The sequence below is a fragment of the Scomber scombrus genome, chromosome 19 (genome assembly GCF_963691925.1).
Source record: "Scomber scombrus chromosome 19, fScoSco1.1, whole genome shotgun sequence".
In the NCBI taxonomy this organism is placed as follows: Eukaryota; Metazoa; Chordata; class Actinopteri; order Scombriformes; family Scombridae; genus Scomber; species Scomber scombrus.
The window spans coordinates 11,693,624-11,717,749 of record NC_084988.1 but is presented as its reverse complement, the minus strand read 5'-3'; the positions used below and the strand labels follow the sequence as shown (position 1 = coordinate 11,717,749).

The following is a 24,126-nucleotide window of genomic DNA, read 5'->3' as shown; positions in this document are numbered from 1 at the left end:
AGAGAGACCTAGAAAAGGCTCTGGGTTACTGGGCTAAGACCGGAGAGAGGATTGTTATTTTCCAGCCAAGCTTTGAACTAAAACTGAGCGTAACGTTCACATAAAAGTTTATCATAAGGAGAACCTTCACCATAAGCATAAAGTTTGACCTCACTGGCCTCACTTTGACATTGAATAAGGGGTGTGTCAAGATTGATTTTTGAAGGTATTTTCTTTACATCTTTTTTTTTTGTTGGGCAGGAAAGGAGAGGAGAGGAGAGGATGTGATTGATACATGTCCATTATATTTTTGAAGTTTAGCTAGCTTTGCCTTTGTCTTCCAGCCCATCTGTTAGATGAACACAATATTAAAATAGGATTGGAAAAATATTAGTGAAAACACCCATTATAATTTCCCTGAGTCCCTTGTGACATCTTCATATCTCTTGTTTTGTTTGACCCACAGTCCCAAATTTCAAACATATTCAGTTTACTATCAAGTTTCACCACATTTGAGAAGTTCAAACCAGCTAATGTTTGGAACTGTGTAAAAAATGATGAATAGATTATGAAAATAGTTTGCAATCTTTTTCTTTTGTCAATCAATGAATCCACTGAAGGTTGCAGCTCTATATTTGATACCTATTTGCAACAAGTTAGACAGATTGATTTCTGTTCAGTTATTACCATAGGCGCCCCAGGATTTTCCTTAATTTATAATTTGTAACATACATATTGGGAGCTCATTTGTAAAAGTCAGAGTTGTCTTTATTCAGTAAATCCATTGGTTCACAAGTTCAAATATGTTTAAAATAGATAGAAATAATTGTAATTTGGCAGGTACTGATTTCAGGCCAAGTCAAACAACAACCTCTGTGCTCAACAATTCTCTTTAAGAACTGCTATTGTACTTTGCTTTGAGTGTTCAGAACCAGAAACCCAACTTGGCCCTCTTAACATGTAAAATGAGATCAGACTGTTTACAAATGACAGAAACAGAAATGTGTCCATGAGCGTTTCCAGTAATCCATAGCCAGGCCTAGCAGGAAATGTCACATTATCATCTCCATTGTTTGCATGACTGTCTTTACATTTCATTCAAGCCATATTTGAAGTAGTAGAATAATAATGATATAAGAGAGAGAAAAAAAACAAAACAAAACAAGAAGTATCGTCACTGAGGAATATTTTAACATTGCTAATGCTAACAAGTGATGATGCCCTGAAAAGTAGACACTGTAGACTCTGCTTTGTTGTTATAGTGATATTGTGGTGAACTTCCATGTCTTCTCCCATAAACAAATCTATTCTTCTACCAGAGACGACGTTGTGTTTACCCACTATTCCACCACATTTCAATACTTATATTGTAAGTGGTCATTTGTCCCAGGATCTCAGGGAAAAATCCAAGGAAAGAAGGTATTTCCATCCCATTTCAGCTCGCTTTAATGGACAAGCTACATAAACTTAGTTCCTTATCCATTTTTCTGCTGAAATGCAACACTGCCTTCCATTTCTTTACCATTTTTCCAGAAGCGGTGCAAAACTGAAAGGGTGAAAGAAAACGAGAAAAAAGTTACATGACAGCTCAGGAAACGACAAACCGAACATTATGGGATGCCGGTTTTCTCTTTCTTGGAAAAACGGAAAAATGCAGGTCTCCACCATCTTGTGGCTTCCACTGCTGTGCCAGCATCCATCCACAGCAGCCGTCCCTCCTCACTCACTCACACACACACACACACACACACACACACACACACACACACACACACACACACACACACACACACATAGAGTATTTGTCAAACATTCATTTGTAAAACTGGCAGTAACCCCCTACATGAAGATGCGGTTGAGGCATTTTGATTGGACTCTGTCCCTTTATTAACTAGCGTTTATGAGGCAGAAGAGCTTCAAAACCATAAGTTCCAACCTAACGTCAAGTGCAAGAGAGAGGGGAATTTTTTTTCTCTTTCTTTCCTTCCTTCTTTCTCTCTTTCATGGAGAGAACAGAATGTACTGAAGGCAACAGGCAGGCAGGAAGAGAGTGGCTAAAGCCCTAATGATATGGTGTATGATTGTAACCTTGGTGTGTGTGTGTGTGTGTCTCTGTGTGTGTGTATTGGAGAGAAGAGAAGAGTGGATGGACCTCTTCTGAAAAGTTTAACTTCCAAATCCTTCCAGTGTTTTTGGTCCAAGACCGACAAAATGAAGACCTCCTTTTATTTATTTTATTTTTAATTTTTTGAATTTTTTTATCATTCCCCGTCGTCTTGCATCCATCTCTGTCTGACCCTCTAATTGTATCTTTATCTGTCTGCCATCACTTTCTCTTTTCAGATATGGAACAGGCTTGTAACTCACAAACTCACTAAATTCTGATTATAAAACAGACATTGCCTTAAGGCCCCATCGCTTTAGTTAATCATATTCTCTAGCGGTGCATTCAGGATTAACAAACACATTTTAAATGAATTAAAGTACTAAGAGTTTGCCACATGGTGAGTCTGGAGCCCTCCGAAGCCCCGGGGCAGTTGCCTGCTTTGTTCAGCCTTGCTTTACATTAGTGACTGTGTCCTTGTGTTGCTACCGTCCCCTTGATCGTTATTTCTAATTTTAGTATCCTCCTTTCTGGATCTATCTTGGTATCTTCACCCCCCCACAATAACTTTTATTTCAAACCACAGAGACTCGCAGACTCTCCGTCTCGGTGCCCTGTTTTTCTCACATGGATGGCAGTCACTCAGTGCAAAAGGGACTGAAAGGTCAAGAGAGGAACTTCCTGTCCAAAATTCAGGAAATGGAAGTTGTCTTATATCAAACAGCGTTTGTTGAAGCTGTTCTTTGTATTTTGCAATGAGATTATCAATTACTGACAGATTAAATGATGTCCTGCTGTAAGACTTGTGTCAGGAAGTCCCAGTAATCACACAGGTGAGGTCTGCCACGCAGTCTTACACAGGGCTGGACAAGCCTTGCAAAAATACAGTGACAGGAATGTGTTCAGAAAGCAGTTACTGAAATTATGTCTGGGCTCCAAATTGCTCAAATGTATTTAGCTCAGAGCAGACTGAAGAAAAATAATTTAAAAATGTTTTCATATTCTCTCTGGATTCTGGCCAGACTCTGGTTAGGAATGGGCTTTTTTGCAGCAAGGGCCTTGGGGAGTCTGTCGGTGGCCTGGTTAAGAGCAGGCGAGGCAGAGCGAAGGACTGGCAGTGCCCTGGTTAGTCTATCATTAGGAATGTGTCTGCATAAAAGGGGTCAGTTTCCCTGCCTCACAGCTCCTACCCCCCTGCAGGTTTTCCATAATTGTCAAACTAAGCACAAAACAGGGGAATGAAACTGTTGAATGAGTTCGGAGTACATCAGCAACCCCTTCCTGCCGTACTTCCCCACTTTCCCTCCCTTCTTCAGTCACTCCTCTTAAAATCTGTTCTTGCCCAAACAGCACACAACACACCTTTTGCCTACATGAAGAAGAGTCGGCAAACTGGAGTACAATCGGCTCTTATGTGTGCTTATGTGTGTTTGTGTGTGTGACTATCCTTCCAAGTCTTGAGTGTGAAGTGTGGAAAATCAAATCAAAGGAATACAGGAATTCAGGATTTACGAGCACATATCTAAGGTCCTAAATGGAAGGAATTCATGGCTCAAGTATAAATGCTAATGACCTAAACTCCAGTCTCGCTGTTTCTCACATGTAACCACTTAATTTTATCCATCTTTCCTTCAACTTATCTCTTTCTTCTCCCTTTCCTTCCAAAACGCTGCATCTTTTCCATTCTTCTCTCCTCCTTTCCATCTCATCCACCACGCTTCTTCTTCTAAGTCCCCTCTGTCTTGTCCTGTATATAGCTAATGAGGCCCCTGGCCCTGTGATAAGTGAATCAGGTATGTTGATTGGTTTGGCAGAGGCAGACCCTTGCCAGAGTCGCTTTGCACGCACTGCCGCCCCTTAAAAGCGCCCACTTGGCCGTGTGGGTGTGCGTGTCTGAGAGAGATGGAGGGGAGAGATGAGGGAGGGAAGCAAAGAGCTGGCAAAGAAATAAAGGCAGAATGAGAGAAGAGGTAGGCAGCCTGCCAAGACAGGAGTAGCTGGACCTAACGGACACCATTATTAACCAGGACAGGGCTCAACCAGAACTGCTTTTAGAGTTGTTAAATATGGAACATGAGCAAAAATCATTTTGTAGTTGCCCAAAACAAGTACCTACTGAGATTAGAAATCTGTGAAAACCAGAGAGATGTTTGATTACTGAGAGAATGCCACCAAATTGTATAAAAAAATCTATTTAGTTTTGGTGTAGAGGGAATCCCTTTTTCTGCTTACGCACATTGTTTAAAAGTAATTCTCTCAACTTCTTCAGCAGTTACATTTTCCTTGAACAACCTAGTGCAGCTTGAAGAGCCGTCATGAAAACAGAATAATACTAGTTAAGAATGTTGTGCCAGCGAGTGCTCTCTTCTGGATCTATCGGAATTTTTCATAGTGTTTTACTCCACTGGAACCGGATCAGCCAGGACAGGTTTTGGACCACAGCAGCCAGCTCAAGACAAAAGAGAAAAAGTGGTCTACAACTCGCTTAACAAGCCACAGCTGGACAAAGCTAATGCAGCACAAAATGACTTTATTGACTAAGGTGTTTTGGCATTCAAATGGACAGCTAGGCTAGCACTTTTCTCTCCAGCATTTTTTTCTCATTTGTCTTTTGCCTACTCCTTCTGCAATCCCTGCACTTCCTTCTAGTCTTATACTCCACTGAGAAACCACTAGACCTCATGAAAGTAAAGAATAATTTAAACGCTACAGCGAAACGCTTTGTGTTTTTTCATAAAGTAATTGCTGCCATATTGACTTTCAAAGCTGATTGCCTTAGTTTATGCTCAACAAGACATTTAATGAATTGCGGGGAGAGTGGTTTGGGCTTTTACACCAAATGAAACGATAGAAAGTATGTGAAGCTATGCTAAAGTAAACCATAATGGCAACTTATACCTTGTTGTATACCATGTTATACGCACATAGTTCATGTAGATAAAAAGATGTAGTTAATTTACTGCACTGGTTGATCTTTTTTACAGCACTTTAAGTTATTTAATGTAAAATACGTCTTCTAGCGACAGTAGTCTTTATGTGTAGTGGTTTGCAGCTTTAGAAAAGTCAGTCTTTGAACATTGTACTGTAGACAAGGGGGAAAGAGGAGACATGGAGTGGTAGCTGGTTGTCAGGGGGTCGATAAGTGATGATGTGTGCAGATGTTATGTCCTACCCTCAGGTCGGTTTTTCCCTCGCGGTCAGTGGGGGGGAAGCTTGGCAGAATGACGGGGGAAGGGAGGTAATAGGATTTAGAGGCAGGAAAGCCCGCTTACCTGAATCATGCATAAGACAAAAGCTTTGCTGTTCGATTGATGGAAGCCATGCTGATATCCAGACTGTGCTGTGCTAATAATCGGTGTTCTCATCACACTGATCAATGCAGGGCTGAGAGATGGAAGAAGGTTGTAAGGAGTCAATTGTACTGACTAACAAAACACAGCTGCGGCATCCTTATTTGTAGCAATTACTAGATTTCTTTAATATGGGATCTTGCCTCATGTCAGAGCTAATTCATCTCTGTCTAATAGTCCTGGTCACAGTTTCGTTTTATCATCACATCCGTCCCAAGTGGCCCATGAATGGTGTAGTGTTGTGACGGGCCTGTGATGTAGCGGTTGCCTCGGTGACGGCTGTGTATTTGCGAAGGAGGCCGGTATTATTGAGATATGCTGCTGTCAGCAGAAGGCAGGCAAGCTGAAATCAATGTGGGATACAAGAGCAGGGAGAAAACAAAGTGTGTGTGCATGTGCCGCCATGTTGAAACCCCCATCAGCACACTCTCATGTAAGCAGTGCGACCCACCCACAGCTTCCTTAAATGACAGGCAAGGTGAAATACATGGTGGTTCAATGACAAAAAGGAAGAGAAGGGTGCAGCGTATTTGCATATTATGTCCATGTAATACCCGCTCATATCATTTTATTTTTATGGATCAAAGGTTGGTAACTAACTCTATGGTGACTAGTCAAATTTGTAATTAACTTCTCTAAAATATTAGGTCTTGTATCCTGTCCCTCTCACATTTGGTTGTCTGCCTAGGATTTGCGTGAGAGTGTGTGTCTTTGTGTATGTGTGCCCGCCAGTGTGTGTTTACAGCCCTACAGTGGCACTTGGCTCATTTTTTCCTGTCCTATGGTTTGTGTCACAGCAATTAGATGAAACTGTGAAATAATATCCTGACTGTGCTTGTTTGCTTTCATGTGTAGCCAGCTAATCTCTTTTTTTCCTTTTTGTCACTCCTTTTAATACACTGAGTTACAAGAATTAGAATGCAAATGACTGTCATTGACAAATTGGCGATGACTAAGTGTTGTTTCCTCTCTCCCTCCTACAGATGACAGATTTGTCTGCTAAACACCACTCTGAGGGAACTTCAAAGTTTTAAAGAGAAAAACAAAAACAAAACAACACGGACCGCTGAGAGAAAGGAGTAGTGACAACACCTTTCACATTGGCCACTGTATAACACTTTAGACCAGCCTAAAGGACACAAACACAAATGTGGACCTCCCAAAACGCTGTCATCAAATAACCAGAAGAACAGAACACATACAAGACACTTAACTCAAAGAAATTTGTGGCCATGTCTGATCACAAAGACATGACACACCGCCACCTGCGGCACAAACTGCAGAGTCTCGGTCGAAGACTTGATGAACTGGAAGAAGCCACCACCAAGCTACAGAAGTCTGAGGATGAGCTGCTTGACCTCCAGGTCAGTACTGGTTGATTTCCGACAGTGTGTTTGTTTGTGTTTGTTTGTGTCTGCTTTTCAGAAGCAATTGAGTGGATTGAGGTGGAACATAAATACAGTACATAAACAGATTAAATGGGTTGATCTCTCTTTCTCTCTCTCTCTCTTCTACAGGACAAGATCATCCAGGCAGAAGGCAGCAACTCATCCCTGCTTGCTGATGTGGAGGCTCTGAGAAAACGTCTCCTGAAGATCCAGGGTAAGGATGAAGAGGTCCGCAAAGCTGAGGACCTCTGTCGCACGGTGAGAGAGAAACTGGAAGAGGAGGAAAGCCTCACAGTAGAGCTAAGGGCAGAGATTGAACGTATACAACGGAGGATGGCAGAACTGGAGAAACTGGAAGAAGCCTTTGGGAAAAGCAAGTCTGACTGTAGCCAGCTCTGCCTCAGCCTAAATGAGGAGAAGAACTTAACCAAGAAGCTCTCGAGTGAGTTGGATATGCTCAAAGCTCGTTTGAAGGAGGTGGAGGGCTCTGAGACAAAGTTGGACAAAGCAGAACAGGTTTTGGCCATGGAGCTTGAGAAATTCAAAGGATTTACCCAGACCTTTGTGAGTGAGCGTAAGAGGCTACTAGAGAAACAGAGGGAGGATGAGAAGCTCATCCTTAATCTGACAGAAAAACTGGAGCACCAGAAGAATCGACTCGGCATCTCCGCAGATCCTGGTCGTGCAGATTTCATGAGGTCAAGAATTGAAGATGAGCTATCCACAGGACTCCTCAGCAGTAAACTGGCTGGACGCAAGAAGAGCCTTGACTACTTGAAGCTGACTGATGACAACATTGGCCTCATGAACAAATCTGAGAATGAGAAGAACAGTGAAGGATCTCAGGAGGAGGACAACAAAGTAAAGGAGTTGACGCAGGAAGTAGAGAGGCTGAAGAACCGGCTCAAGCAGATGGAGATAGTGGAGGAGGACCTGAAGAACTCTGAGTCCAAAAATGGCGAACTTCATGAGAAGTTCCAGATGGAACGAAACCGGGCTCGACAACTGAGCGAGCAGGTGGAACAGCTCAGGACGCAGCTGTGCGGAAGAGTTGGAATTGGAGGAAATGGAACTAGTAATGTGGATAAACATGGCAATGGAAGCTCTATCATTTGCTCCAAAGGCCCCGCTAAGCTCCTGGAGAACGGCAAAGCTGAGAATGAAGAGATTATTGTAAAGGGAGGTTTCAGACAGGAGAAGCCTAAGTACAGGAGTGCTGCAACTGTCTCAGAACCGAGCTCACCCAAACACAGGAGCAGGGATCTCTCTCCTCAGCATAAGAGAGAAACCAAGCTGAGGAACAAAGAGCTTAGCCACTCGGAGGAGAGCTCACCTAAATCTGTGAGGAGAGCTCTTAGTCCTGCTCACAAGAGCAGAAGGACACCCAAAACCTCAACTACTGCAATTTCATCTGATAACAGAATAAGAGAGACAGGACGAGTAACTGATGAAAAGACAAGAGGTGCCACATACAGCTCTATAAATACACCTTCTAGTGATGTTAAAAAAATGTCTGTTCTTAGTCGCTACCCTCCAGCAGCTAATGACCAGAAGCCAATGAGGACAGTTCACAAACAGAACGAACAGTCTGAACAGAGCAAAAAAAGAGCAGACAAGTTGTCAAAATTGTATGTAGGTAGTGACAGTGAATCAAACAGCTCTGATGTAGTGCCTGACACCTCCAGTAACATCAACAGTATATCTGCACTAGAGAAGGACACAGCATCTGCCTCAGATCAGGAATCAATAGACCAGGTTCAGGAATCTGTCTCTGTGTCTGTTGCCTCCACCCTGTCCAAAGCCAATGGCTCCTACACAGCCTACAGATCCCATGTCACTCCACTGCTGCCCAATGACCAGGGGTCAGAGGGTCATTCCTCTGCTTCCGAAACTGAATCTACTGGGTCAAGACCCTCTGAGCCAGAGCCTGCAACTGAAACGACTACTACAAATGTAAGTAGTAGGACTGCAACCTCCAGATATTCTAGATACTCCCATGTCCATGACTCGCAATCAGAGGGATCGTCCTCCAGGAGCTCCTTTGACGAGGAGCTCCACAGCAGAACAAATTTAGCCGAGGGAGGCCACCATGGGCCCACGCACACTCCATCAGGGATTGAGATCCAACGAGTGTGCAGCCCGCGTGAGGCACTGAGATCAAGAGCTGTCATCAAGCCGGCCATTGTTGAGATTGACAGGAAGGAAGTGATGATTTCAGAACCCTTGTCCACTAATGGCAAGCCCAAAATCTCCACCAAACCGATCGTGTCCACCGCTAGTAAAATGACCAGTAGTATAACCATCTATCCCAATGACCCAAGCTCCTCCAGAACCAGCAGCCGCAGCAGCAGTATTTCCAGTGAACCCCTGCCTGTCAAAGAACGCCACACATCCACCAGTAACATCCTCATAGGTAATGTAATTGTCATTTTCACAATTCGCAAAGACAATTACACTTCATTGAACTCTCTAGACCCTTTTACACATACATTCTGTAATGGTAAATGAAAACATTATTGCAGTAAAAGTGTCTGTTGATCACACATGCAATGGATGCCTCCCATCATTGTGACATGAGGCCATTCATACACCACCTTCAGTACAAATGAAAACTTCTAGTATTAGTGTGCCTGTAGGGTCATACTTTTGTTTACATTTACATTTTGAGCCATTTATATTATTCATATACTAGCATCACTACATCTTGTGCAATACAATTGTAACTTCATTAATAATGTTTGGTTTTATTTTAAATAAATATTTGTGTTGTTATAGTATTACACTTAAAGTAGAGTATTTTCCATTTCCATGATTGCAATTAGATTTTGTTGAAGGACTTAACATGAGGTGCTGCACAAACAACATTTATTTTCACATCACTACATTGCTGTGAGCCTTTTTTCTCCTTTGTTTATTTAACTTTTATTAAATTACTAGGCCCCAGCAGCGAGCACCATGGCAGTATCTCCATCCCGTATGAAATCTCCATCCCCAAGAGTGAGATCACATTGCGACCATGCCAGGACCAAGATTGTGGGGCGGATGACCACAATGATTCCTCATTAAGATCCAAGCAACACAACACTTCTAGACTGGAGACCACCACCAGCCACCTGTGCTGCCAACGCAGCAACTTCAGCCTCCAGTCCCCAGAAACGACCTCCGCAGACTTTAACGACACAGAGTCGGGCTTTGAAAGCAGCAGCAGCAGCAGCACCACCACAGTCACCAGCTGGAGAAGCCAAAGACAAACCCAGCACTCCCAGGAAGAAAGTTTACCTGACTTGAAGAATGTGACGGTTAGAAGCACCTGGAAGAACCGTGGCCCTGGGTCAGTGGATGAGATGGGTAGAGGAAGAGGGGGTGCCAGGACGATGACGGACGGTGCGTCAGAAGACGAGGCAGAAACTGCGACAACATGGAGGGCCTATCGGGCGACCACCATTGACACAGAGGAAGTGGTAAACAGAGGAGCTGGTGGGAATGCTGTAGAAACAAAGGGAGCCAAGCCATCACCTGCAGAGGTAAGATAATGAATAAATGTGTGAGACCATATCTTGAGTTGAGAATGAGAACATTTTTAGTACTAAAAGAATAATAAATTGATGTGAACTACTTCATGGCTGCATGAGTTTAGCTCTTTGTTCTTCTCAGGTGTACATGCGTAGGATCAATAGTGTGGTTACTAACACCAGAGAAGTCGAGGAACCAGTGCTCCGTCGAGGCAAGAGCTCTCAGTCTCCCACCATGGAAGCAGGAAACCAGGGAAGGACCATACCCCATGCACCTGTTACCTCTCAGTCCTGGGGCCGATCATACACGCAACAACCACAGGTAGGACGAACAACTTTAAGTTCTTATATTTTTTTTGCTCACATAAAATGTGTTTAATTCAAACAGTACAAGAAAGAAAGAAAGAATTAATCAAATAATTAAGAAGTAATCATGTGTAAAGAGGAAAAGGAACTTCATACTGCACAGGAAGTAAAAAGTATGATAAATATTAATTTGATGTAGCCTGAAATAAAGAAATAGTGTCAATATTTGGCAGAATTAGGTCATTCTGAGTATCTCAGTATTCAATCTTTTCACGATGAGGAAAACTGCTCCCTCAGAGAAAACATGAATAGAAGCAAAGAGAAACATTTGATTAAAAATCTACTGACAGTCGTCTCTCTGTCCAAGTCATGTCTTATCACTAATACATGGTGTACTTGTCTACATTAATATGACAAATGTTTCCTGGTACTGGGTTGAAACAGATCTTATAGGGTTTTGTTTACATTGAATACCAAATGCATCATGCATGGGACATGGGAGGGAAAAGCAATTAATTTAGTTGTGTTACACCCTTATGCAGTGTTTATTGTAAAGTTTTCCAACATTTCATAAAACAAACACATTTCTAAACTATTACTGCAAATACAACTTTTTAAATACTCTGTCAGATACAAATTGTAATACAGGTGAAGGTGTTAACCGTAAAACCCTGAAAGTAGTTATATGTTTCAGATAAGAGTCCAGAAAGTAGAACCGCAAAGCTTAGCTCCTGGTGTGTCCACTTTGCACGAGAGCTCAGCTTGTATTTTTCCCTGACGCCAGGCTCTGCGCCTTCAAGCTTAGCACAGCAGTTCTGCAATGCCCCACTCCTGCTGCCCCAGTAAGCACAAAGAGAAAAGGGTGGGACAAAAGAGAGAGGGAGGATGGAAATGAAAAAGACCTCAACAGGGGGAAAAGGAGGTTAGGAAAACCTAAAGGAGAAGAAAATAGTTTTCTTGTATTATGTGTGCCACCACATTGTAGCCTGTGCCCCTGCCAGGCTGCATTGCTTCTTTACACAAACATTAAGGAAGATAACTGCTCAAATACTTACCTCTGTGTACTCTCTCTCTCTATATATATATATACATGCCTTTGTCATCTGCTATCAGTAGTTTTACATAAAATGTTTAATATACGTCAATTACCTTGAGTTTAATCTACATTATTAACAACTCAACTCTATAGAACATCTAGACTGAGTTTGGCATTCACATTCAACTTAAAAAATGGAGTGAGAAAGTTTATACAAGTCGTCAGAAAGATGAGGTGAAAAGTGCTAATGGGTTAAAGTATTAACTTACTTGTCTATTGGTATATAATATATTATCATATGGCTGTAACACTGCTTACAGAATGGGCTCCACGGCTGCAATAACATCATCCTGTCAGTTTGACAAACTAGGCTGGACTAGAGCCCTTGAGTAAGATCCCTGTGCTTGCCTCCATAAGTACCAAGGAGACGTTACCAAGGAGACAGACACATACATGCAAAATGTATCATCAGTCATATTTGGTGTTGTTTGTTATTAAGGGCAATGAGTTATTTTAGTTTTGCATTTATTCAGTACACTGAGATCTTCTGTTGATAATCCTAGAGAGAGTTCTCATGATATGGGTCTTTTGACATTTTTTGTTGACACAGTATATTATGCATGTTTAGATTACTGAATTAGTGTATTGCAATAATGTGTCTTTATTTCTGCTGTTCTTGATCAATGATTGCAGGGGTAAGCAAAGACAACGGACACAGACCTGGAGAGCTAGGGGTGTCTTATATCCAGCCAGGCGAGCCATTGTATTAAAACATGGCAACTACATTTAGCATTGTCTTTAGGACCACTCCCTCTCGTAAAAACGTCAGTGGGCTTCATGAAATCTGTCTAACACTGAGCCCCAACCCTTAAGGCTTCATACTCAGTGCTGATATAGACTGGTAGAAAGCATTAGGGGACTTTTATTTTGCCTCTGACTGCTCCCCTCCCTCTCTATTCCATTTTATTCCCAACTCCTTATTTGATTTTTCATCCAGACCTTCACATGAACAAAGTGGCTTCGAGTCATGCATTTGAGGGATTGTGTCAGGCTCGGTGCCAACGTCAGTTCCACCACATGGACTTAACACACATTTTCAGAACTGGAGCCACTTTTTTCATTTTCAACTCCGCTCATAAGTCTCTTTGTCTCATCTCTCTGACTGCCCTACATCAGTCACACTTGATGAATCTGGAGATGGGCTATTCGAATCAAGTCCCTGTCTCTGCTGTGATGTGGTAAATCAGCCATGACCTGATGAACTGTTGTCCTTCCTTCAGTTTTTTTTTTTCACCAGTTATGCATTTTTTACTTGGTTATGGGAATTTCCTAAACCCCTTTGATTGATTCTGTGTTGTGGTGAAACCTTGTTCATCCCCATGTTTGATGCACGAACTGGTCACTTCATTTGGATAGCAATTATGATCGAGAATTGCCAGAGTGCAAGAAACACATGCTTCAAATCACAATTGCTCTTTTTAAGCATGTCTTATAGCCGATAATGTTTGGTTTGGATTTTCAGTACATTTCAGTGGTCTTGAACTGCGTCCATTCCCGAGAGGTTTGGATAAATACAGCTGGAGTCAGGACAGTGGGAGGTTAGGGATTAGTTTGTGATTGCGGTGTCAAAGGTTGACAGAAGAGGGTTGTATTATTACAAGCTTGTAGATGGGGCCACATGGTTTGATGGAGGAGGAATGTAGCTAGTCATCATTAACTGACATCCTATTAATGTTCACTTGTAGCTGTACTCCTCTATCTTTGGCCAAACCACAATCCCTTAAATCTGGAGTAGGCGTGTAATTAGTAGTTGTTAATCAATATGAAGTTAGTGTTTTGGACATTTATGCATAAAAAACTGGTTAAAACAGCATGAGCACAGGAAAATTCTCAGAATAAAATCTCTCTCCTGTCTACATGACTGTCATTTCTTTTTATGACCACTTCTGTCAAACACTTCCCAGCGATGAGATTATTGCAGAGATCGGTTTACTGCACTGCAGATGAACTGCCATTCAGGAGGAGACAACATTCCCAATTCCCTAAAGTTCCCTGTAGCAGCCTTGGCAAACTAATAGCCTATTGATTACATTTCTTTTTTTAACCTTCATGTATAAATTATTTGGATGGCATCTATTCAACCCATGTGGGGACAGAAAATAACATCTCTTCATCGATTGAAAGGTCATGGTCATATCATCATGGCTGTCCTTCAGTCAGTTGAAACCTTGACTGTTGGGTCTGGTTTCTTCAGACCAGTATTAATGGTGCAAATGTTTTGCCACACTAGCAGCATGGTTTGATGGATGCAATGTCACTCTTGTTATGTGCTACTTTCCCGACGGCGCATGTGCAAATGTTTTGTATGTTCGGAGTGAGGGCTGAGTCAGTCTTTGTTGTAGTCGTGCACGAGTTTGAGTAAAGTCATGAAAACGTACAGTTGTCGTCGGAGTTATTGAGTTAACATTGGTAGCAGAGGATGGCCGCTGGTAATTATAAAGTTCTGCCAGCGTTTGATGAGAAAAAATCTTACGAAAGTTGGAAAAATGAAGTCGAAATCTGGAGACTTGTTACTGACTTGGATAAAAAGAAGCATGACAGTTCTTGCTTGTCATGTGGACGACTTTATCTGGGGGGGTTCAGAAACTTTCTCCATGACAGTCATCCCTCACTTGAAAGCTGCTTTTCAAATTGGGTGGGAAGAACACAACAGCTTCAACTACATTGGAATGGAGGTTCTCTCTGTGGAGGATGATATACAGGTGCAACAATGGATGTACATAAAAAATCTTCAGCCCATTCCTGTGGATCCCACCAGAGCCACACAGCGAGAGGCCCCCTTAACAGACACTGAATATGATATGCTTAGGTCAAAGATTGGCCAGATATTGTGGGTGGCGAGGCAAAGCAGTCCTGACATAATGTGTGACATATCCATCCTACCGTCCAGTACAAAGCACGCCACTGTTCAGACTGTGCATTGTGCAAATAAACTGATCAGAAAACTGAAGTCAGAGGAAGTGACTTTGAGGTTTCAGTACTTGGGAAAAGACAGCTCCCTAAAGCTGGTGGTGTTCAGTGATTCATCCATGGGAAATCTTCCTGATGGAGGCACTCAAGGGGGGCATCTAATCATGCTTATGGGAGAGGTTGGAAGATTCTCACCTATATGCTGGCAATCAAAAAGCATCAGGAGAGTTGTCCGAAGCACTTTAGCTGGAGAGACTTTGGCACTTGGAGATGGCATCGACAGTGCAGTCTTCTTAGCTTCACTATTCAGAGCTCACCACAGGTGACTGTACACGCAACAATTTGCCTATTGTGTGTGTAACAGACAACCACTCTCTTTTTGATGCTATCAAATCCACCAAATCAGTCACAGAGAAAAGACTCAGACTCGAGATCAGTAGTATCAAGGAACTCGTCAGCTCTGGGACTATTCAGCAGATCATGTGGTCAACTACTAAGGAACAGCTCGCTGACTGCTTGACCAGGAAGGGGACGTCTGCACTCGTTTTGCTGAGGGCTCTCAGCGAAGGTGTATGGCAGCTTAAAAGCTAAATGGACTAAACAACAAAGACTTTTTCTCTACTGTTCTACTCTGTTATTAAAGTTGAAACTTTAAACCTGGTTATATGTTAAGGCCATTTAAAAAGGAATATGTTCTTTGCACTGTATTTCTTTGAAGAGAAAAGGGGAGTTTGTTATGTGCTACTTTCCCGACTGCGCATGTTCGAATGTTTTGTATGTTCGGAGTGAGGAAGGGCTGAGTCAGTCTTTGTTGTAGTCGTGCACGAGTTTGAGTAAAGTCATGAAAACGTACAGTTGTCGTCTGAGTTATTGAGCTAACAACTCTGTCCACCACATTGGTCCAGACTGAACTATTAGATGGATTTCCATGAAATGTGGTACAGACATTCATGATCCCCAGAGGATGAAGCCCGCTGACTTTGGTGATGCCCTGAATTTTCTTTTAGCACCACCAGCAGGAAAGACTTTGTACTTATCCATGGAAATATCTTTACATCTACTAAATGGGTTGACACAATATTTTGAACAGATATTTGTGTTTGCCAGACAATGAATCCGTGTGACTTTGGTCGTCCCTCCAATAACAATATGGTTCAGATTTCTAGTTTGAAGTGAAATATCTCCTCAGTTATGAGACTTGATATCCATGTTCCCTACATTGCAAACTGTCACAACTCCCTTAACCTTTGATTTTTCACCACTATCGGGTCAAAGTGATAGTTTGTGTAATACTTTGGTTTAGACCAAATACCTGCAAAATTAATGCCATTCACAGCAGCCAATATCTGCTAAACATCAGCATGTCGGCACAGTCATTGTGGTTGTGTTAGCTTACTGATGTTAGCATTTAGCTCAAAGCTTACAGAGCTGCAAACATGGCTGTAGACTCTTAGTATTGCCATTGGCTCTGATAATAGAGGTGGTGAAAAGTAGTCGTGGGGAAATAGTTTATATTTGGTTGATATTTTGTCAAAAACAGACTTGAAGTTCAATTCCGATATGAATATGCCTAATAGTTCAGTGTTAAAATGAGGAGTGGTTTCTCTCTGTAGCTGTCACTCCACACCTCAGAGTACAGAACAGAACAGTATTGTAGTACTTCCTCCCCTCTGTAGCAGCAGGAAACCTCAGCCTGTACATGAATGAGCCGTGAACTTATGTTTGGCTGAGGACAGCGGGGCCGATATGGCTAATGAGCGAGATACCAAAACATCCTTTGTTGAGTCAAAAACCAGCAGCGGCAAGGTAAAGTGTGGGATCCGAGCTGCTCTGCTCTTCACTGTTCGCCTGATGTGACCCGCGGGGAAAAATCCCTCTGGAAAAACAATCTGTGCAGCAGACTGCAGCATGGTGTTTTCAGACAACAGACACTGCACAAATGACCCATGAGAAGCAACAAATCAATAGCGTTTTATTAATCACAACCAACAATTATCATCTGAACAAATCAAACACAAACTTAAACTTAAGTGTCAAGAGTATTGTCTTCCTGAAGAGGTGATTTAAGAGTTTGAGTTGGCGAAGCAACATCGTTCCTTAAAATTGTGTGTGTGAGACCAAGGGCAGAAAGATTTAAAGCAGGGATCTAATTTGTTCTGCAGGAGCTCTGACACGTTCCTTCTGTTCCCGTGTTATTTCTTAAATCTGTTGGCCTTCATGCTGTATTAGAAAGCAGACTCACAGCTTCTCTTTGGTTTTCTTATAAACGGCACTGATAAATCCTTTGTTTGCCTGAAAAATCCAGAGTACACGCGGCACATTTAACAAATAAGGGCTTAATGAATGAATTCCATAAATGTAAATATTGAACTGTGAAGCCTAAAACTTGATTTATCTTACAACAGGAGAGTATTTTGTCCACAGCCAAGTGTTTGTACCCAAGAGCGCTGCTTTTCTCAGTCCCACCTTTTCTCTCTTCATTATGTTGTCTGGTATGCTGTGTTTCCAGAGACGATTTAATGTTTCTTATGTGACAGCCTGTAAATGTGGGTTTCCAGGGCCGAAGGCATTCAGATGTGAGCAGGAGCAGGTCTGTGATGACGGCAGCACTTGCTGTTCCCAGTAGATTTCCTCTGCTGTGGCACATCAACTTACTTAACAGCACCTATTACAGGCTGATGTTCCTCTACCCCAAATATTTTCTTAAATTAACTTTTAGCCACATGGGAAAAATCTCTCCATTGGCACACACAGACTTTACTTACTTTTCCTTTTACTGAAGCTACACATCTTTTTTTTTTAAAAAGGTTTAGTTTAGTGTTAATTCATTTTTAAGCTTTTTGTTTTAGCCAGAGGAAACATACTGTGTTTTTTCTGTTCAGTTTATTATTTTAAGTCCATTACAGAATGCTGAATAGTGTACAAGCCTCCTGCTGAGTGTAGGAGGAACACTGGAAGCACATTACATAGCAACCTTGTGAAAGCCCCCAGTCCTGCAGCAGTAGCTTACCATAGAAGGAGAATATGCCACTCTGCCGTTTCCTCCCCTCGGTGACTGGAGCAGGAAGTGACCACATAGAGCACGCCTACTTGCCAGGGTTAGCCGGTGACTTATTTCCTGTCTGTTACCCCTGGAGACGGAGAAAGGCAGTCCAGCAGGGCTCCATTAAAGCCAATTAGCGAGAATGTGTTCTAAAACTGCATCAGAAGCCAACTCCAACCCACCAAATGTCACTAATTATGGTGCTTTTTTAAAGCTGAAATTACAGGAGCGGGGTGCTGTTCCTGTGTGTTTTAGGAACTGCATCGTCATCTAACTCTCGCTTTCTTAGAGCAGGGTTACTGAGGTTATGAAAGGGGACGTGCCGTTGCAGCCACCAAATTATAAATCTCTCAGTTTGGGGTTTTTGGTTGGGGATTTTTCCCCTGGCACAAATCCACATGGCAGACTTTCCTTGTCACACACCAGTTAACATAAACAGCATGTATTTAATGCCCACATAATACAAAAGTCCAAACAAGGCCCCAAACCATTCAAACAAAATGCCTACATCTCCTGTACATAACTATGAGATTTATTGAATTAAGTGACCTCTGTTTTAATTTGATCCCAACTCAATCCACTTATTGAACACAAACTTTCTGGAGCTGCTAGAAACTTTGTGTTGACTGACTCATTATCTACATTTTTAACCTCTTCAGGCCACTGATGGTGTAGAGCCCAGTCCCAACACGAGCCACAGCCCGGCCTCCTGGAGACGACAGATACCCAGCAGCGACTCACACCACCTGGGGAGCTCTTATGATCGGGGGTCCAAGACAGCAGGGGCCATGTCCAGAGGGGAGCCCTGGTCTGGTCGGAGTCAAGGGTCAGGAGCCAGGGCCGAGGGGAGGAGTGGAGCCGGGAACCGACCGTGGAGCCACCGTCAGTCTGAACATCACTAGACCTCCCAGGTCTGAGCAGGACGTCAGCAACATAGAGGACAGGTAGAAGATGACAGCCTCTGTTCTTTTCTTTTCTCTCTTTCTCTTAAAACATTAAACAAAGACAAACACTCATTCATCAAAGGAACCTGATATTAATTACTCATTTGTAATTATGTCACATCTCTTAAAGGGCTTACACATCACATTTGCAGTATCAAGCTGACACTGACACAACACTGGCTGTTGTACATCCATCATGGTGGCAGCAGTAGTCCCAGACTCACTTTATTTAAGCGGCTGTAGTGCCCATGAGCAAGGCCATTCCTTAGGAACTTTAGTGTAACCGAACTAAGAAAGTCTTTTGGGCAGTGTCGAAACAAATCAGTTTGGGTTTTTTTTGCTATTATTATTCAAGTTTAAAGGGTGAGTAGTCATTTTTTCAGGTACTTAAAACATTCTAATCTTTAGATAAAGGTCAATGTCACTTTACAGTATAGCAATTAAAAGTATATTAAGAGATATTCAGAAGTTTATGAGGTATTTTCCTCTGGTATAATGGCACAATAGACACAACCTTTATTCCAAATATTTCATGACATCAGTCTCTTGCCAGTGTGGATGAAATAGGAGGAGAAACCCAGAAAATGTGGGGGGGGAAGAAGGCTGACTACTTTTCATAACACTGCCTCCAGCCTTCATTTTGTCCCTGAGAATCTCTGTATAAAATTTAATTATGGAATAGAAAATTATCATGTTATGTTCTTCCAACATAAGTTCCAACATTACCAACAAAACCAGGACCTTGAGTTGGTAGTGGGAGTCTGGCTTTCCAGTAAATTACTCCAATCATTCTCAGTTGTCTCCAGGCCTGATTCTCTCCTATTTCTATCTGACATAAACAGTTTTTTGGTAAAGTTTTGTATTCTATTATATAATCATGATATTAGATGTTTTTCTTTAATCTTGAATGCCATTGACCAGATTAGCTATGCAATCCTCAGCTTGTTTAATTACAAATCTGTTTATAAAGAAAGATGTATAGATGTGATGAAGTGTCAAGGGGACACATAAAGTGAGAAGAGTATTAAGTAAGATCTGTTTCCTCTTTTTTTAACAGCACTCCACCTCTGTGTCACCACCATCTCCAACAACATCTGCAGCTTTTATTACAAGAAAAATAACAACAAAATAACATTTGCAGGCATCCAGAACAACAAACCACAGCCTTGACATCCTCACTCTGACCTGAGAGTGTACACTGAGAAGTGAACAGCTCTTCCTATCCGGAACTTTCTCTATCCCAAAAGAGGCATAAATGGAAAGACAGTGCCTGTACAGTGTTTGTGGAGGTTGCCTCACCAGCCCATGTATCCTCTTCTGCTTCTTGTGTTGGATGTATTATAGTGTAATCCTGGAGCTTGACAAGGGAGAGGCTGGCATGCTGGGGGACGCCTGGTGATTTTTCTGTGTGCCAGAGAGGGTTTAAAGAGAGTTAGAGGAAAGGAGGACTCAATGCCTTTCCTCAGAGGACCATTACTGTGACCTCAGTGGAGCTGGATGTGTCCCTTTTGCATCAAATCAGAGTTGCAACCTTTTTGTTATCAATGAAAAGACAACACTATGTTTAATCAGCAGCAGTACAATGTTAAAGATGCATCTTCATCTCGCAGGGTTGGATCTTCATGCAGAATACTTCACAAACTAGAGGATCTTTACTTTAAATGTGACCAAAAACAGGAAGCGAATTACTCTTTTTTTTGGGTTAGGGTCGCATCATGATACTTTTTTTTACTGAGCTCATATTTGCTTTGATAATAAAACAAGGCCATATGTCCCTTTTTCCTGACTTCTCACACGTAAATCCACAAAACGTACAAACACATGCACATTTAAACTTTAGATTTATTTTTAACCCGTGTCACCACTTTCTGGCATGCGCCAGCCTCAAAACTGGATTTAATTTGAGGTCTTAGATGTTGAGAGAGCATTTGCATGTTTTTAAGTAATAAATGAAGAGCACTTGAAAGATTGTGACTCAGCATGTACTCTGCTTAAAGGATTGCTGGTTGGATGCATTTTAGGAGCAGACACACATTTATATACATTATACCTGACAGACTGGGACCTTATTTATGCTTTGTGCCATCTTAACCAGTTATTTTGATTCTTAGTAATTCGCTTCCTGTTCTGAATCATCTTTTCCCTTTCTGCCCAACCATGTCAAGACAAAAAAATGTTTGCACGCAATGAAATGCAATGCACATGTAGAAAAAAATTGAGGGGATGCGGGAGGGGGGTGAGGGTTGTTTAACCTCAAACCATGCTACAATTTCCATGGTGCTTTGTTTTACAGCTGTTGCAACTGTCCTCATTCATGTATTTTGAGAGAGCCATAGTTAAATGGAGTTTCTGTTTAAACAGAACATTGGACCTTGGATTACTAGCAAACCTGGCCTGGCAAGGCGGACATATTTTCAGTGCTGCTGCAAACACTGTGGACATGCCAGCCAGTCAGTCATAGGAAGACACCAGGAGGGGGGTTTGGACTTTTAACCACAAGGAACTGACAGTCCAGCTTGTGATGCGACTGGGTTCGCCGTGCGAATCGTCCCAGTTTATCTCCATTTCTTATTTCTATAGAGGTGTATTATTTTGTTATTTTATAAAATATCAACTTACGGTTGGTATGTTGGAGCAATGTCTCATTGGCGGGGGCCATAAAAGCAATGGGGGTGCCATAAAATTAAATTTTTGCCATTGGCCAGTTATAGAAAATGTGTATTCTTTGAGGTAAAATGTGGTGCAAAGCTATGTCAGAGACCTCAGACATTTTCAAACTGTCTTTTAATAGACCCCTGCTGGTTTTAGGTCTGACACATTCACTTCAGTACAACAGGCAATGTAAATCCTACAACAAAATGTACAAATGTTGCTAAGGAATGCAGCTGTGAATGACCAATCGCTTAACGGCTTGATGCACCAGTTCAACATGACTGCGGTCTTTAAGATCACAAAACCATAACTGTGACAACTGGGGACACGTGGGATCCACTGAAGAACTTTTAAAGTCTGGTTTCCATCTGGCTCCTCTGCTGTTATGGATTTTAATGCTGTTGTGTCAGACCCTGCTGGAGATGGTTTCAGTTCTCCTGTATCTACCAGCCACCATCTAGCTGTAATATTTATTAGTCTTCATATATATATATATATATATATATATATATATATATATATATATATATATATATATATATATATACAGGTTTCTTTCAGGTGACAGCAGTCTGTCGCCGCTTTGCCACTTTACTGTTTATGCAAGCAGGAGATTATATGCAATCTGTGAACTGCCCCCCCGCACCCATGCAATGTCTGTAACTATATCAGTCAGTCATATAAAGTGGATGTGATGACTGTATAGTGATAAGTCCGCTAAGTCCAAATTGAAAAATGTGTTTACCTTCAAAATTACCATCATTGCTGATGTTTATTTTCACATTACTTTAACTTCTAGATATCTACAGTACGTTCATCTGTGCCTTGAGATATAGAATAGAGGATTGTCCCGACAACTTCAGACTTGCACCAAATTCTGCAGATAAATGACATGCATTACTGATTGTAAGGTTACATTTTTTTTTACTGTATATTTTTAACATTTGAGGGATTGTTGTATGGAACATTGTAAAATTATTTTGGTTCAATTTGAGGAACTCTTCCCTGAGGGAATATCAAGACAAGGTTCCTGAGAATATGCTTTTTTTTTTTTCTTCCGAATGCAACTTCAAAGTACCCTTTTAAAGAATATAGACCGCACCGCCCAAAAAGCTATATCCTTTGGATTTGTCTGTCAGAGTCGCTGGGTGCAGCGCAGCCTCAGAAAGGATTGCCATGTGGCCTCTGCTGGCTTTATGATAGAGCAAAAAACAGACCAGACGTGCTGTTAAGAGCTCTCGGCGCACATGCCAACAGTCGATCATATAGTCCTTCCCTCTGTTATTGTTTCTACTACCACTCTTCTCATTTACCAAGAGGGAATGCCATATTTTCCACAATCTTTTCAACCAATTCCAGTTTTCCTTTTAGCATATCAGAGAAACCAACTGTCCCTCCTTCAGCCTTTCTATTTATCCACATCCTCCTTGGATTCTCATTTCCTAAAAGGGAAAGCTGTGGTCTTTACCAGTGATGATATGTGTTGTTGGTCCAGAGAATTGTTTATTGGAGGCCAGAGACCTGTCACCAGATAATGATGGGTAGCTCCCTTGGTAGCCAAAAGGTCAGAGGTCACGGCTGCATCTAATCCTGTCTCTACGTCTTGACTCAGGGCTTCTAAATACAGGAGGGAAGACAACAGACGGCTTGGCAGTGAAGTCCACGTTAGGGATAATTAAAACAGAGGAGGGTATCGCATATCAAGTTCTGCCAGTGCTCATCCTGCCAGAGATGCACTTGGTTGTATATTGGTGCGAGTTGTTATTAACGTCAGCGAAGGCTTTCGTTTAAAGCTCGACACGTGATCTGGTGTGTGCCCGCTGCAGATCCCCAAATAAAAAGGCGCTGAATGACAAGTGATGTCATTCAGCGCCATAACATACATAAAAACAACTCTGACAAACACACGTGCGTGTTTGTCAGAGTTGTTTTTATGTTTTGTTTTTGAGGCTGACATCACTGTTGGTCAGGATTAGTGTGTGTAGCAACCGGGTGATGCAAGCGCTAACACCGATGCCCTCCTCAACCCTTTTCCTGCACTTGCTGCCCCCGTAAAGTTTCCTGTGTCACCTATTTTCCTCCGCCCATTAAATTACGGTCTACAGTTTCATCCGTCCTTACTATAGCCATACTGTGCAACCATTGCCATTTATTTGTCTGTCTTACATTCTACCGTCTTTAACCTTTCTCTCTCCTGTTACCCTGAAGAGAGGAATCGAGTCAGGGGTCCCAGAAGGAGCCCCCAGCTGTCGGAAACTGTAGGTTTTATGACGTGTTTGTGGGTTTCCCTCCTGGAGACCTGCTTCAAAGAAAGATCTTTTTTAAGGTGCAAAGTTGAAACTCCATCCTCTGCTATGCACGCTGCCTTTCTTCCTTACAAGGCCCCACAGTACACTAATGCCACTGCTAACCCGACCTTACATCCACTCTGCCCACTGCTGCCCAAATGGACTCTTGTGTGTGCCAGGATGAAGACCTGCACCTGGACTTGGATGTGTCCAGTTGTGGCTTTGGACAACATGCCATTACTCACATGTTATAGGTCTCATTTGTATCATTAAGGAATGTGCTGACTGGACATGTGGGATTCGAGTGAAGTCTTTACAGGGTTCAAAACTTCTGTGGCTTTTGTTCCTCTCATCCCTGAGTGATGGCAGCTTTGCAAAAACGTTGTTGAATCAGAGAATCCGGATGATAGCTGCTGTTAGAGTTTGAATGAAAAGGCCAAAAAGAGGTATTGAAGTTAAGTGGAGTGGAGAGAAAAGAGGCTGCTTCTACTTTCTTCTTCCAGCGAAATAGTTAACAGAAAACCTCCAAAGCTCTGGTGGTGTATGTATAAACA

At 42.1% G+C, this 24,126-nt stretch overlaps 1 protein-coding gene across 2 annotated transcripts in view; it reads left to right on the top strand.

The window, feature by feature from the left end:
- Positions 1–21,593, top strand: part of luzp1 (leucine zipper protein 1) — a 43,554-nt gene extending 21,961 nt beyond the window's left edge. The window contains exons 2-7 of one of the 2 annotated variants that reach the window (XM_062439951.1): positions 6,417–6,797; positions 6,951–9,234; positions 9,759–10,345; positions 10,476–10,655; positions 18,348–18,632; positions 19,690–21,593. In XM_062439951.1, coding sequence (XP_062295935.1) covers positions 6,666–6,797; positions 6,951–9,234; positions 9,759–10,345; positions 10,476–10,655; positions 18,348–18,590 — 3,426 coding nt within the window. In that variant the 5' untranslated portion in view covers positions 6,417–6,665 and the 3' untranslated portion in view covers positions 18,591–18,632; positions 19,690–21,593. Of the gene's footprint in view, positions 1–6,297; positions 6,798–6,950; positions 9,235–9,758; positions 10,346–10,475; positions 10,656–18,347; positions 18,633–19,689 lie in introns of those variants that run through there. The other variant, XM_062439952.1, reaches the window with a different exon arrangement.
- The last annotated feature ends 2,533 nt before the right edge of the window (positions 21,594–24,126 follow it).